The following is a 15667-nucleotide window of genomic DNA, read 5'->3' as shown; positions in this document are numbered from 1 at the left end:
CTGTGTGTTTTCTTGATCCATTCATAGACTTACAAAAGGTAACCGCGGGCAGGACATAGATTATGTAAATTTAAGAAACATGACCTTAGAAGATAAAACAGAGTTCATCTTCCAGTTTGCCCTGAGCAAAGGACATAGCTTTGCTGTTCAGATTTTGAGTCTACTTGGCTTTCTTGCAGTAAGCAGGAAGGACTGGACTACCTTTTTAGCTTCTTAGAGAATGTTTGGGAAGGAAACAGTGCTACAAAATCGTTCAAAGTCCCTGTGAAACTGAGTTGTGGAATTGGGTCTGGCATTAGCCATACATACAGCAAAGGGATATCTCTTCTGATTTTTGCCTTCAGGATGTTCTTTTATGTGGTGCTTCTAATTTACTCCGTGTCTCCACTGAAGAGCTCTGCATCTCCAATAAGCCAGTGTTGCATGAATGTCTTTCTTCTGGTCAAAAAGAAACTACTGGAGGACCTTTCTTACCCTATATTTTTCTTTACTTGATGACTCTGTCACTGACAGTCATTAGCTAAAGTGCTGCCTATCCATGAGCTAATGCATTTTTTAAGTTTATTTATGTAGAGTGTAAATGGCAAGGACAGACACCTAACATTTTAACTTACTTTTCTGTACTCTGTTATATCCTAAGAGGAACAGCTCACCCACTTCCAGCTAGGTGTTTGACTATTCAAAAAGAAGCAACAAAAATATCTTAGGGGAAGGACTAAGACTGTACAAGGGTTCAGTAGTTGGGAAACCTCCACATGACTTAGCAGATCCAAATATAATTCTCTTCTTTGTCACATTTCCTGGACAACCTTTAGCAGCTTCAAAAATCAGTATGGCACATTAGCTCAAAAATGTGATGGAAAATGGAGTTGCCAGCTGGCCACAGCTTCCACACCTTATCTCATTTTATCAGCGGGAAGAACTGATTGTGGTGTAGTAATTGTGTAAGAGAAATCAGAGTCACTTCTTACCCTTTTAAAACAGGGCATAGTTGTTGGGATTGTTGATGCAGCTCAGCTAGGCCCTGTAAGGTAAGAGTGCTCAATATGACTTCCAATCTTTCTGTGATTCTAAATCCTCTGTTTTTAATGAGGGGAGAAAATGCTTCACTTCCTCTTAAAAATGTTATCAGGAAAATCACATTCGAGAGACTAAGAATTACTAGGATAAGATAACGAGCACCATGAAAGTATAAATTGCTCCTTTTTTGACAAGAACCAAGAAACATAAATAAACATTTATTTGTAAGTAATTCCTTACATGCTATCAAACAAGGCCCATTGAGATTGAGATAGTAATGGAAAACGACCATGGTAATGTTCTTTTTTTTTGAAAAGAAACAGGAAAAACTGTAGAAGAGAAATATTTCCAAATTTCTCAAAGTATTAGAAACACTACAGAGGAAAAAAATCACAAGAAATGATTTGACAGAAGACTGCTAACTACAACAGACTTACATAACAAATGGGGATATCATAAAAAAAAATAATCAATACTCAGGAACACAGGAAGTAGAGAAGAAAAGATGTATTGGGTCATATTTTGCATCTCCTGCTAGAGTACAGTTGTTCACTGCAGTATGTCTTTTATCCAGTGTAGCCTTAAATTGTTCAAGCAAAGGAAATTTTTCTACTTCCTTTGGGAGTGTCTGCCACAGACTGAAGATCTTGCTGTCAAGGGATGTTTCCAGATGTTTAACCTACATTATGCTCATTTTCCAACCATTAGTGCTGAAGTTCCCTTCTTGATGTTTATACAGCTCAAAAGGACTTTGCCATCATGGTCTCTTCAATATTGTTTGTTCAGTATACAAACAAAAGGCAAGTCACTGGGAATGAGCAGAAAATGTTGGGGCAGGATGGTGTTGCTAGAACAGCAGTGGGCGTGTATCTGCACTTGCATCTTCTGCTATTCTGTGTTTAGCAGAGGACGTTTCCAGTAGTGTGAATTAGCTGAAGAGCTGTGTGTGACCATCCTGCTTCCAAACCAAGTCTTCAAGGTACCCCAGCCTGGCATTGTGTTGTAAGATGTACACTTACCCAAAGCAGGATGTGCTGAGCCAGAGTGTGGCAAGGTGAACAAAGGCATAACTGTTGCTATTCGAGTTTTTGAGGAAGCTCTGAGAGACCAGTATCTCTAGGAAATATATACATTAATTTTTGGTAAGAATAAATGGCACATTTTGATGAACACACTTCTTATAACAGAAACAATGAAGTAAACAGAAATAAATAAGGAGAAGCCAAGCATAGTTCTGTTTAGCAAGGGGTGTTACCTAACTTAATCCCTCACATTGGTAGTCTCCAGACCTGTGGGTCTTGAAACTAAGTCATTCAAAAATTCTATCCGTAATCACTTTCTAGGACAATGCCTTTCATATTCATTATCACACCATAAGTCTGAAGCAGGCCAGTTTCAGTGTCTTGGCATATGTTAGATTCATTGCACCTGAAAATGGTATTTCATTGCACTCGTTTAAATAGATGCGTTGTGTCAAAAGCATGCAAATGACAGGTACCAGCACACTCACAAAATGCAAAATGTTTTTTTCCCTTGAAATGTTCCCTTGAAGATGCCCTTTTTTCCCGTAGACCCTTTCACTGTCCTTAAGAACCAGTGACTCCTTTAGCTCCACCCTGTCACACAATTTTCCTGTGTCTTATTAGAGTCTTGCTGCCAGATGAGGACACTGGACAGCGGAATCGGAACCTTCCCCCTCCCCGACTCAGGGAACCGATCTGCAGGGCGACACATTTCTAAGCAAGAATCAACCTTGGAAACAGAAGCCCTTGCAGCGTCTGAGCAAGTTCTTCTTTCAGCTCCTTCAGTAAGAGCCAAAACTCTTGAGCGAGAAGTGCCTTCAACAGCTAAGAGTCAGGAGTCTGTGGAAAGCATAATTAGTCACTCAACATCTGATCCGGCCATGACTGCCAAAGGTATACGACCTTTTCAAAGTCGCCTTCCAAAACCAGCTTCCTCAGGTAAAATGTCAATTACACTGAAAATCACATTATTTCTGTCCTGATGTCTGTTTTGATTAGCAGAAGTCCTACAATAATGACGATTGATAACAGAAATGTTAAATACAGAGCAGAAAATATTCTTTGTGTGAATGCATAAGGTTAACAAGTTTGTGACCTGAGCCATATGGAAATTTTGCTACACATAATGCTTATCTGTAACTGAGGAAGAAAAATGTGTTAAGTACTTAAATCCTTTTCTCAAGAAACAGTACTTGAAGAAAAAAAACATTCCTGCTTTGGAAATTGAATTGAATAAGAATGCAGATGTTCAGCAGTATTCAGGATCAGACTTTGTAGCAAAGTACAATGCATAGCTATGCTGTGACATAGAAAAGACACATTCATAAAGACTTGCTTTTGAAACCAGAGTTAGTCTAAACATTCATTTGGCCTCAATGCATAAATTCTATCCCACTGAATATATGGCCTTGACCTCAAAGAGGACTCCTGTTATTTTACTACATTACACAAATATTTATGTATATGAACATAAAGTACTTCACTTTAACTTGTCAGCCGAGTAGATGTTTACTATAAAGTATAAAACAAAAGCTGACAAAGGAATAAATGTAATAGCAATTCAGCAAAACATGAACAAATAACTTCATATTAGTAAATAGTTCTATTGAACTTTGTGCAATTCCTTATAAATGCACACTAACTATTTGTATACATTTTTGAAGGTTTTTGAGCAACGAATATATATGCCAATAGAGTTAGAAATCATTACTTATAGCATTTAGCTTTATAAAACAATTTTTCATGTATGATAGATATGGAACAAAACTCAGCAAAATTAATTGGCTTAATGGGGAAGAGTGTTTTTTTTTAATCTTGATGGAATGCAATGTCACTGGTATTATGGCTGTTAACACTGTCAACATGAGTATTTTTTGCCCATATAACAACTTGTGAGTGCTTAACTTCCATAAATCTGTATTGCTCCAAGAAAGATTCCATATAATTAGCATGTAAGGTTAAGTATAAAGTTTAAGCTTAGTTTAAGACCATCAAATATGTGTTCTGCTAATGAGTTGATGTATATTGAGCCTAGGAGGAAAGAAGGCTCTTTAATATGTTCATAAGATGCATAACAGAAGAATTCTAATTAAACATCTTAGAACTGGTTGATTTAGCAATATTCCCTATGCAGTATTGTAATGGTATAAAAGACTGCAAACACACATTGTATGCTTAATTGTGGTCTCCCCTGCTCATTTCAAATCAAAGCTAAATAAAAGATATTTTAATACTTAGTATTTTTTAAATAAATGTACTGTTAATTAATGGTACAGCTAAGAAGGATTCAGAAGAGAAATCTTAGTTATAGATTATATGCTACATGCTTGAATAGCCACATGTGTGACCTCAGTTCAGCATTGTGCTATAGAGTAGACTCCATGATTAAACACTGTCATTATAACAAATTGAATAGAAACTGCAAGCACTGAATTGCTTCATAAGAAGTCAGTAGCAGTAAGATTGTTCTGATCTTAATGCTAATATTCACTGCACCAACCTTGCAAGGTTTGTATCTTAATTAAATTGTCATGAAGAGATGTTAAAAAAAAGTAGTATACACCAGACAGTGAGGTCAACTCATTCTTTACTAGAATATTTTCAATTGAATCTTCTCCTCTCCCTCACTTTTTCTTCCAAATTACAATTATCACTTTATTCCATGTGCACCATAGATCTTCTTTGATGTTCTGATTTTGCATAGTGCAAATATAGCAAATAAAAAGGCTAGCTGATTGAGAATTTCTGCTAGAAAGGTACTTCTAATTATATTTATGTTAACACGCTGTTCTCGCTCTGAGAACATAAAATAGCAAAGCAGATCCTACAATGCCTGGAAGTAGTTATTGAATGTTTTTTCTTATTTGAAAGAACATACATTATAAAACTAAAAGAGGGATTTAAGTCCATGCCTTCCTCTTCTCTTGTTAACTGGAAAAGGCTTTGGATCAAATTCTGCCACTATAGTTGTTAGAATTATTCTGGTAAGAAGGTAAGTAGTTCCTTTGAATAGTAAGATACTATTTGACACAATAAAAGTATCATGATTAGTTCCCATTTTTTACCAAATTATAATTGAAACTCTCAAGAAGATGCTGATGAGACCTACAGTTTAAATAATGTCTCTCTTAATTCAGGAATAATTAACCTTGCAAAGCAAAGTGAACAAGAACCAAGTTCTGTGACCTCTGCCTCATTACAGCTTACTGAAGAAACTGTGGAAAATAGAAAAGTTCTTCCAGGCTGGACCACCAAGAAAACTGCTAAAACACAGGTATAAATTAAGAAGTGTCATCTCTTAAGTGAGATCGGTATTGTGGTGTAAAGAGTCAGAAATGGTGAATGTTATTAATGCAGTGGAAAGAATAACAATCTAATAGCTACATTTATTTTCTCGACCTTCATTAGCAATCTCATTATTTATTATTAATAATAATACAGCACCAAAAGGTACTTTGTCCTCATGGTTTGCAAACCATGATTAATTAAAATGCACAGCCATTTTATAAGCAAGGAAATAGAGACCTTTTCACTCTGTTTTTCTCTTCTAGGAACTTGATCTTGCTTGTTTGCTTTCCTTTGGAGAATCAGATCTGTTGTGTTCCGGTTTTATTTCCCAGGTCTAGGTTTCCTTTTCTCTTTGGCTGTGTAGTATGAGTGTTTGAGCAGCTGTGCTGGGAAAGTATTGTGAAAGAGAAAATAGTCTTCTTACATGTTTCTGTGGGGTTTTGGGTAATTCCTGCAGTGATCTGTCTGTCCTTTGACGTTTTCAAGAAAACTGCAGGAAGAACAGGCAAATACATGTACCTGTGTAAAAGCTACTGCTGATGGTTGTTATTCATATTCAGGAATTCCAGGCTGCCAAGTCCTGTGAGAAGCACAGGGTCAGGAGGTTAGCAAGTAAAGAGAACAACCCTCTCCAGAAAGTGGGCATTAAGGCAAGGAAGCTGTCAGACCTTTAGCTAATAAGACTTGCATTGTAAGAGGCTGAAAACCTTTTGTTGCTTACTTAACGTTTTTGCATGTCTGCTTCATCCATTTATTTACTGACTGGAGTATCTTCCATTTTTATATAGCTCGTGCTCTGGATATTTAGGACAGAAATAGAGAGAAAACAATGGCTTGTCTTGTATATTATTGGCAAACGGGCAGTGAACCCTCTGTGGTGCAACATGTTGGCTTCCAAGTCACAACCACATTACTGTCATATTCACCCTGCCTCAGTTACGACAGACCAGCCCCAAAACCATGTTAGCATGATTCATGGGTAATTAGTCTGCCTCAGAGTCAGGAGCTTGCACCCTCCCCGTTTTAGCAGTAGAGTAGTGCTGGGCATATCTGGCTCCATGCAGGTATCCTCAGGTCCGGTACCCACTTCACAGCTATGTGCTCCCTCTCTAGTGAATGGCCTTCTGCATCAGTTAAAAGCTGCACCATGGCTGGGAAGATGGGGAAATTAATATTGCTCTTTGAAAAATACAGTGAGCCACGGAGAGGCAGTTGAAGTTAGGACAGTAGGTGGTAGCTGATTACTTACCTGAAGGGTAAGTGGCTAGTTAAACTGGTAAAGCAGACATTTTACCAACTGAATTATCCATTTCCCTTGCATGAAGAATATAAACTGTTCCACTCCTCATTCCATCTTCTGCATTATTTTGGTATGTATGCATCATCTGAGTGATTGCAATACCCTTATTTGTACAGGACACAGCTCTGAGAGTGTGCACTTATTCTGCCAGCAGCAGTGACACTGAGCCGGAGCCAGAGTATGAAACAAATTATTTTCGAACCGCAGAGGAGACATTATTAGAGTTAACAAAGAGCAACAAACAAGGTAATTGAAAATTTGTACATAAGAAATGTGTATCTCTCATCTCCACACTGACTCAGCAACAGATAATGTCCTTCATTGGAGTCTCTAATTTTCACTTTCTAACCCCAGATCTTACTTCAGTCTAATTTTCCATTAACTTTTTATTGCTTTTTGCTTTTTATTCGTGTATCTTTTTTTCCCTTCTTCCACTGCTTTTGCTGGCAAGGGCTTAACTCATAGGTTTTTATGCATAAATTGCTTCAGTGTAGGTAAAAAGTCTTCTGTTACGTTATTACAGAATTTAAAAGGTGACTATAAAGATAGTTTCCCCCCCTTTTAAAAAAAAAAAAAAAATATTAGCTGGTTGTAATAATCCAATGATCAAGGCCATAGTTTTCCAACCTCTACATCAAAATGATGTTGGTTGTGATGCCGTAGTGAGGTCTCCCTCAGTGTCCCCCATGTACATATTGCCATTTTCAAGTATCAAACCTTTCTGCAGCAACTGATAGCAATTTGGAATTTACTGAATTCCAGTAGATGAAAGCACCTTAAGCAAAGTTCTTGAGATAATAGTTTTCTGTGTGTTTAATAACCCGGGAAATTGCTGTCTTGTCATGACCACCAGCTTGCCACGCTGCCAGCCACCTTTCAGTGCAGATGGGTGTCCCCTGAGAGCGGGAGGAGACGGTGGCTGATATCCTATGCAGCTGATGGCTTCCCTGCTGGTGATGAATTCTGGCGAGTGCAAAGGCCAGTGCAAGGTCTCAGCCACCACTGAAGCCCTGAGAGCTTAAGCAGCACTTCAGCGATACGGAGGATTTGTGCCGGCTCTCAGCACAGCAGTGAGCCTGACCTAGCAGAGATTAGCACCTACAGTAGATACTGCAGTGATGAATGCATTAAAAATGCCGTGGACCGTTAGATACTGTAGACAGGCATACTGTGCTCTTTAGTGTCTGCTGGGAGTTGGACTTAAATATTTGGCATTTTCAGAGATAATCCATTTTGTGTGATTCCACCACAGAAAGAGCAAAGTAGGAAGCTAGGACCATTTATTTACATTATTCCTGTAACGTTCCATATTTAATCTGTATGAAACATTGGAAGTAATTTAACTCAGCCAATAAACACTTCTTGTTACTGAATTGCTTTTTACAAATCACATTCTCTCTTGCTTTTTTTTTTCTTTTCCAAAAGGGTATGTAAGGAATTCTTTCATGATTGATCACAGTTTGAGAAAAAAGGATTTTAGCATGTGTAAGCAGTTGCATTAAATGACAGCAGGTTCCACGTTTAGTGATACATAAGCAAGACTTAAAATCACCGTTTTACACAGCAAACCATTTATTTTGTGTATATGCCTAACTTTGGGGCTAGTAACAGAACTAAAATTCATAGCTGTGACTGAGACAAATAGAAAATAAAATTACAAAGCATTATTGCAAAATTATTTCTGCCATGGTCATTCTTTCTGAACAGGATTTCTGCTCTGTTCTCTATAAATGCAGTTCCCACATCAGATTATTAACAGTACTTTATTCCATTCTGTGTTCAAAGATCTTGGCTTCTTTTTGCACACAAGTGATACAGCCTCAAAACATCCACGTGAGATTGGAGCAGGGGCTGCAGCAAACCAAGTCACTGAGTATATTTTAATATGCAGAGATAATTATATTTATTAGACGAGTCCTCAAAACATTAATGAACTTTCCTTGTTGCAGTATTATAATGTTAGAATGATTTTCATTTTCCATATATGAGCAGGAAATTGAAAGGTTGAGAGACTGCCTAATGCAAAGGCTATTAAGAGTTAGTGGTAAGACCTTCATTGATTTGGAGGACTTTGGATGAGACTCCCAGTACTTTACCCAGTGTTACAGAGAAAGTCAGTAGAATAGCAGGGAATCGTCCAAATATTCCAGCTTCTTCTGTTTCAACCATGAGAATGTTTTGATTCCAGTTTCATAGAGGTTTTATTCTAATGAGATTCTGCTTTAGACTCTGGAGGCAGAGGCTCTTGTAATGGTATAGGTTATAAGATAGAGTTGAAGTTTGTGTAACAAGAAGTGTGAGGAAAGAGGCTAATGATCATCCAAGCCTCTATCCCTTGTGCTTTTTATTGAAGCTGCAGAAAATTTCTTTGTTTTTGATCTTTAGTATGAGTTTTGAGCTTTGGACTTTGGAAACTGAGGTTCTACTCCTCGTATTCTTGTATTACAGTAGGATCTATAACAAATGAACAGAGCCTGTTTTTTAACCTTGCTAATGTATTTTTATACTGTTGTTTTCATTAGCTAAAATGTAATTACAATGAAAGAATTATCAGAAATAGTCAAACTTCAAACTGAAAGACATGCTAAAGCAGCTTAGCATATCTGCCCTGTAAAGCTATTAAGAGAGGAGAATGAAAACTTACAGGAAATAAATAAATGGAACAATCCTCCCAAATTAACCATCTTGTCCACATTTAGAAAAGAAAGGAAATTAATTTTGGCTTTCTCATACCATCTCTTTCACCTTGAATGTTAAATATGAACAGTCCCATGTATATGTATTGATTGGAGAACAGCTAGTATTCTAATGTTTTTATTACTACTGAATTCTAGATACTTTAAAATACTTGAAATGCATTTTGAAATTGTAAAATTACATTAACAGTATATTTAGACTGTATTTCATCGAGTAAATAAGCCATAATAACATTATTTTTAATAACTCTTACAGCTGAGCAGGAAAAACAGAAGCAGAAAAAGTCAAATCTGGGGAACCCGATGTCAATCTTGGATTTATACCAGCACAGTCTCTATGGCCATTTTGGAGAGGATGGACCTGAACAATTAGCACATTACAGTTTAATTGAGCAGCTGAGTGGACCTTCCAGTAAAGACAGCAGGGACAAAGAGAGCCCAAGTGTGAGTTGCCATGATTTTTATATTACTTCTTGTTTTCTTCATGATTTTTACTTGCTGCTTATTTTCTCCTCAATGTGTTGGTTAGTTACTGAAACCAGGCAGACCTGAATAAACAGCTTGACATCCAGAAGCGTAAAGATCTAAATATTTTTAGAACAGGATGTTACATTGTGATGTTTGTCTGTCATAGAATTAGACTTCCAAAATTGACAATTAGAGACAGTCTAGAGCTAGCACTCTGCCATTAAAAAAGAGTTGACATTTAAGGCTAGCAAGAAAACACAGAATTTATCTTTTAAAGCTGCTCTTTCATACACAGTTAGCTAATATGTGTAGCACAACATGTAGTAAATGACTTCAGCATCTGAAGTAATATTCCTGAAAATATGAATGAGACTGTGCTATAGAAGGCAGCTCCTTCTGGGCTCTGGTGCAACATACTTGATGTTAGCTCTGGTACTCCTGACTTGAGAGTTTTAAACATTATTTTTGTGATCAGTCCTAATGTGATCGGTAGATCTTGATACTAAACAAAACCAAATTAGTTTTCTCCCATTATTTCATGTGAACCCACTTGTAATTTCTATCTCTAAAAATGCTGAACCTGACATCATGCAGTCTAAACATTCCTGAAAAGCACCCCTTCAACCTGTTCTTTTTTCTCATGCCTTCTCCTTTCATTCTCATGCTTTTTTCTCACTTGGTCTCTCCTTTGCTTTGACAAGCCTACTTGTTTGAAAGCACAGACACCCAACCATGATCCACTGTTATCATTTTGCCTCCATGTTCTTTTTTTTCTTTTTAAATACAAGCTCTTTTATTTCCATGCCTAAGCAATTTTGGGTACCTTACAGTATAAACAAAAGTGGTAGCATAAAATAATGAACGAGCTGCTGTTTGTAGCACACTGGTGTAGTTCATGGAGTGAAAAGAATTTTTATCTGTTCTGAGACCCCAGTTTTAGCTTTCAGAGAATCACAGTGCATTGCAACTTCAGAGGTGATTAACTCTAACCAAAGTTAGAGTCTTACAGCTTTCAGGAATCTGGGCCAAGTGTGCAGAAGGAATGTGTGGAACAAACTGGCAGTGCCCCTGTTTATTCCAACTCTGCTGGCATAAAAACCCCGCTTAACTGAATATTAAATTGACTCACAAACTTCTGAAATGTATCAGCCTCATTTCCCAATCAACCAGATTTTGCTAGTACCTAGAATATGATTCAATCTGAATACATTTGAGTCATATTAGAAAGAATAATTTTAAAGAATCTATTTTCATAGTTGGGAAGAAGAAAAGGAAAAAAAAGGTAGAAGAGCATTAAGAAGGATAGATAAAGGAAAATAATATGAGCATCCACTTAATTCCTCACCTTGAATTTTTACAGATTCATAGCTTAATTATGTAGATGAGATGAATTATAATTATATATATGTAAGATATATACATAAAATCAGTTCTGCCTTCTGAAGGCCAAGGTATTTTGCTATTATTGGAGTAATTAGATTTGGTTCCACTAGAGAAAAGTTGCTCAGAGTTGTGTCTGCATTTAATTCATTCTTCTTGTGCATTTGTTGTACACAACAAATCTCTGCAATGCGCCCAATCAGCACCAAGGCTTAAACAACACTCATTAAAAGAGCCTTAGGGTCCTTGTAAAAGTCCATCATTAAACTGGAAGGCAACAGGTATAACTCAGCATTAACATTTTTCATGTATTATGGTGGGGGGGTTTTGAGATTACTTTTGAGGATCTGAAAGAGCTCTCAAAACAGCATTGCCTCTCGGTGAGCAGTGGAAGCTCAATAAAGTGTTAGAGATTTCCCTATTAGTATTAAACTTTTCAAAATGACAAATGAGAAGCGGTAACCATGAAAAGCAGGTTGCCCTGAACTCCTTGTTTGAACCAGAACAGCAAATTTTTCTCAGCTGTAATTTGTCCAATCTGAGAAGATCCACAGCCTGTTTAAATTAGAACTGTGTGATCTAGAACTTTACCCACAAAGAAGGGGGACGCCAGTTACCGAGACACTGATGGCCAGCAACTCTGAAAAAAAAGACCAACAGATACATTTTGAGGAGAAGGGGGAATGCAGCTTTCATGCAGAATATTTGACATTTTGAAAAAGGAAATGTTACGTGCTTTGAATTTCCTTCCCAAATGGTGTGTGCGAAGCCATAAGAAAAAAAAAAAAAAACACACAAAAAAACACAAGTGTCGTGATGGACAGAATGAGTTTACTCTGCTTGTCGAAAGAGCAGTGTGCTGTATCAGTCTCTTAGTCCAATTAAATTGGACTGTACAGCACCAGTAAGATAGTGGCTTCAGACTGGGTGCTCTAATGAGACAGTCTGGCAGGGAGCTCTTTTAGCCTGGACTTATTTCATTTGAGTTGTCTCCTTCTCACCAAATGTATTCACCAGTGTTACCCCCAGAGTATACACACAAGTTTTATCAGCAAAAAGTATTGCACAGAAGGAGTTTCAGAGGGGAAACGATCAATGGGCAATTCCTATAATGAAAGGACACTGAATGCACAGTTTGAGAAATCAAAAAGGCTTCTACGTGTTGAAAGAAGTATTTATTGTTCCAGTTCCTTATCTGCAAAGTCTTAAACAGCACCCTAGTTAAATTCTCTTGGCCCTAAAACCAATTTGACGTTACATCTATTTTGACCTGGGAAACATATTCCAGAATAATGTCATTCTTTTGTACACTGCAGTATCTTGGACAAGAAAAGCAAATCACAGTGTCAAAGAAAGGAATAAAATACATTGAGTCGTGGACAAAACTTCCACTTAAATTAACAGCCATGTTGTATTTTTCTCGTGTAGGATTTTCAAAACTAGAAACTGTTACTTTTATACCTCTCAATTAATTTTAATTAATCAGGAACTTCTCCAATTTAATAAAACATAGGCAGTGCCAAAGTCCACTGCAGTCACAGCATGGGAGAGACACCAATTCAGTGAAACTTCAGAGAGACCTACATTGCACAGCTGCTTCTCCTGCTAGTAGCAGTACCTGCTAGCACCTTGAGCAGTTTTTTGACATTGTGATTGCTACCATATTTTCTCAATGAAAAAAATATTTCACATTTCAATTAATTTACTGCTCAGATTTTAGAAGCATTTATTTTTCTTAAAATAATCCAGAAAACAAGATGAATTTCCCTCACCCAAGCCTACTGTTTATTGACTTACTTTATGATCAAATGAGAAGCAATACAAGTTGTTTTTGTTGTTTTTTTTTGTCTTCTATGTTCACTTGGAGAAGTAATGGTGTTGTTCAAAGACTTTATTACTTAATCTTCCTTATGATCCCAAGCATTATGAAAAATGTGTTTTTTTTCTGTCCTTAACCAACCATCACATACATTTTTTTCTGTGCTACGTCTTGGTTGTATTTTAAGGAATGTCTTGAGGAGCACTTTTAAAGAAAAGATCATTCATGGAGGGGGCTGGTACCCACCACAAGTTTCTAAATTCTCTTGCTTTCCCTCAGTTGTGATGACATACATGAGAAACTTGACATTTCTATCACAACTACTATGTTAACTACATCAACAATTTAACTAAGCAGCTCAAGTAACTGAAGAGACTTGTAGGTGCAACATGAAGTTATGGTCTTACTCAACACAGCAGAGTTTGTATGTATTGTATAATTGATTGATGAAGGAGATGCAGTGCTCAAATCACCATGTCTTTTGCAATTCAAGTAGATATTAGAGCTTGTTGGCAAATACAGGAAAAGGAAAAATTAGAGAAGTTTCTACTGTTTTGGCCGTACTTACATTTGGGACTGACATGGCGGCATTCCCAGATAAATTTGAGGGTTTTTTACAGATGAGTAAGCTGATTGGGAGTTAATGCTATATGATTATCTCATTGTGCTCACAACCCTTCAAATGTATCATTTTAAAGAGAATTAAATATCCACAATTGGGCTAGCAACAATAATAAGAAAGTTTGGTAATTGCACACCATTTGCCATCCTCTAGGCTCACAGAGTAGTAAGCTGATACTATGGAGGATGTTCCAGCGTCCCTGAATTACAGCAATAGTTAAAGTCACCTCTGCAGGCTGCACTAAACACAAGAAAGAGGAAAACAAAGAAAGGCATGAGCTAGTTCTGCTTGCGGCTTGTCTCCTACAGAGATCAGTAAGTGGTGAGCTAGGGTATGAATTGGCTGCACACTGGGCACTTGACACTGTTCAGCTATTTAGGCAGCTCTTGGAGAACACGCCAGTGAAGTTTAGGTGCCTGATTTGGGTTCTTTGAATCATTTTCTGTAGTTGCCTTGTTCTATCTTAATTATATGGGCTTTTCAATGGAGCCTCTCTTAAAAGAAACTGTCTATATTTAAATGTCTAAAGTAGTTTAAGGGAGACTCTGCACTGTGCTTTCACAGAGAACTAATCTTTTCCACATTATCAGATGTGCTTAGGGAAGGATTCTGCCTATCACACGTGAAAAAAAAAAAAAAAAAAAAAAAAAAAAAAAAAAAGTAAGATAATGATTTAGGACCAATTATTAGTTGGGAAGAGCTGCAACCAAAGACCTTAAAGTGGTAAGGAGGTGTTTACCCATGGAACTAGCCTTGACCACAGACAGGGAGCCTGCACAGATAACTTATACCGGATACCAAACTTCTTACCCAAAGATAGGAGGATAAACTTTGCCCCAAGCTTGTCTGTGTGGGAAGCTGGTAAAAAGCAGCTATTGTAGATACCATTTATATTTTAGAGTGAAATTCAGTTATAAGGTATCAAGCACAGAAACCTCACATCCTTTTTGCTATTTTCCTTGCCTGCCTTAAGACAGAGGAATATGATGAGGTGAGGAGGGAATCAGCTATATCTCCTTTCCTAGACCTGATGAGATTGATGCTGAGAAAGATACTGCCATCGCAAAATTGTAGATAGGGAATAAGTCTGCAGTCATTCACCTGACTTTTGTGTTGTCAGATCAATGCTTTTCTTCCATGTAGGGAATCGGTGTATCAAATCATTGCATATATTTAGGGAGGTGGTTTGTTGATATAAACATTAGGTGAGGCCAGTCTGGCACCACACGTTGTAATTCAGTCAGGATCAGGTATCCTTTCATCTTCCCTGTCAACAAAATGTGAAAATGACCTGTACTGTATTTATGCTGTTGTATGTCATCTTCAAAATTGAGATCACGTTAGTGCAGGGCGTGCAGAGAAGATCCAGCAGCAGTTCTGAGAAGGGCAGTGTTATGAAAGGAAAGCAAACTGCCTGGCAGACTCATGTGCCCATTTAGGACACGGCACATCAGCCCTGCAAGCAGAGACCTACCTCTCCCAGAAGAGAGGGCCCCGTTTCTGAGCACTGTGCTTGAGTTGCCTGGGACCCCAGCCAGAAGGCCCATGGAGGTATAAAGCCAGGCAGACTTACCTGCTCAGCTCAAGCTGTCTCGTCCTGGCAGCAGCACGGCTGGGCTGTCCCTGAGCTCACCAGCCTCGTGTGTGCCAGCACAGGGTCTCATGGAGATGCCACCACTGCGGGACAGCCCTGTCAGCACACACCAGGCCTTGCCTAGCAGATGCCAGCCCCACAGTCCCCATGTCCCCCACATGTGGTGTGCGAGGGGGTCTTTAGCTGACTTTGCTTCCTCATACCAAAATTGCCTCAGCAGTGTTTGCCTCCTGACAGGCTCAGGGCTGCGAGGCTTTCTTTGTGTTTAGCCGAAGGGTTTTGATCCTCGGATGAATGATGCAATGCTCGTTCCGCCAAAGCAAAGACTGTCTGAGTAATTACCCAAGTTGATGTAAGATCTATTGTCAGGGGAATTTCATAGGAGTATTTGACAACATAAGTGACAAAAACCACAGGAGCATGATCTGATAAGAAAACAGATCTTACATTATCACCCA

The 15667-nt window shown here is 38.0% G+C and overlaps 1 protein-coding gene across 31 annotated transcripts in view; it reads left to right on the top strand.

Moving 5' to 3' along the window:
- NCKAP5 (NCK associated protein 5) overlaps positions 1-15667 on the top strand; it is a 435119-nt gene that overhangs the window by 399763 nt on the left and 19689 nt on the right. For 30 of the 31 annotated variants that reach the window (XM_072040698.1, XM_072040699.1, XM_038182175.2 and 27 more), the window contains 4 exons: positions 2667-2981; positions 5180-5316; positions 6747-6876; positions 9583-9770. In XM_072040698.1, coding sequence (XP_071896799.1) covers positions 2667-2981; positions 5180-5316; positions 6747-6876; positions 9583-9770 — 770 coding nt within the window. Of the gene's footprint in view, positions 1-2666; positions 2982-5179; positions 5317-6746; positions 6877-9582; positions 9771-15667 lie in introns of those variants that run through there. The other variant, XM_072040712.1, reaches the window with a different exon arrangement.

The sequence above is a fragment of the Anas platyrhynchos genome, chromosome 7 (genome assembly GCF_047663525.1).
Source record: "Anas platyrhynchos isolate ZD024472 breed Pekin duck chromosome 7, IASCAAS_PekinDuck_T2T, whole genome shotgun sequence".
In the NCBI taxonomy this organism is placed as follows: Eukaryota; Metazoa; Chordata; class Aves; order Anseriformes; family Anatidae; genus Anas; species Anas platyrhynchos.
This window is presented reverse-complemented; position numbering and strand designations above follow the sequence as displayed.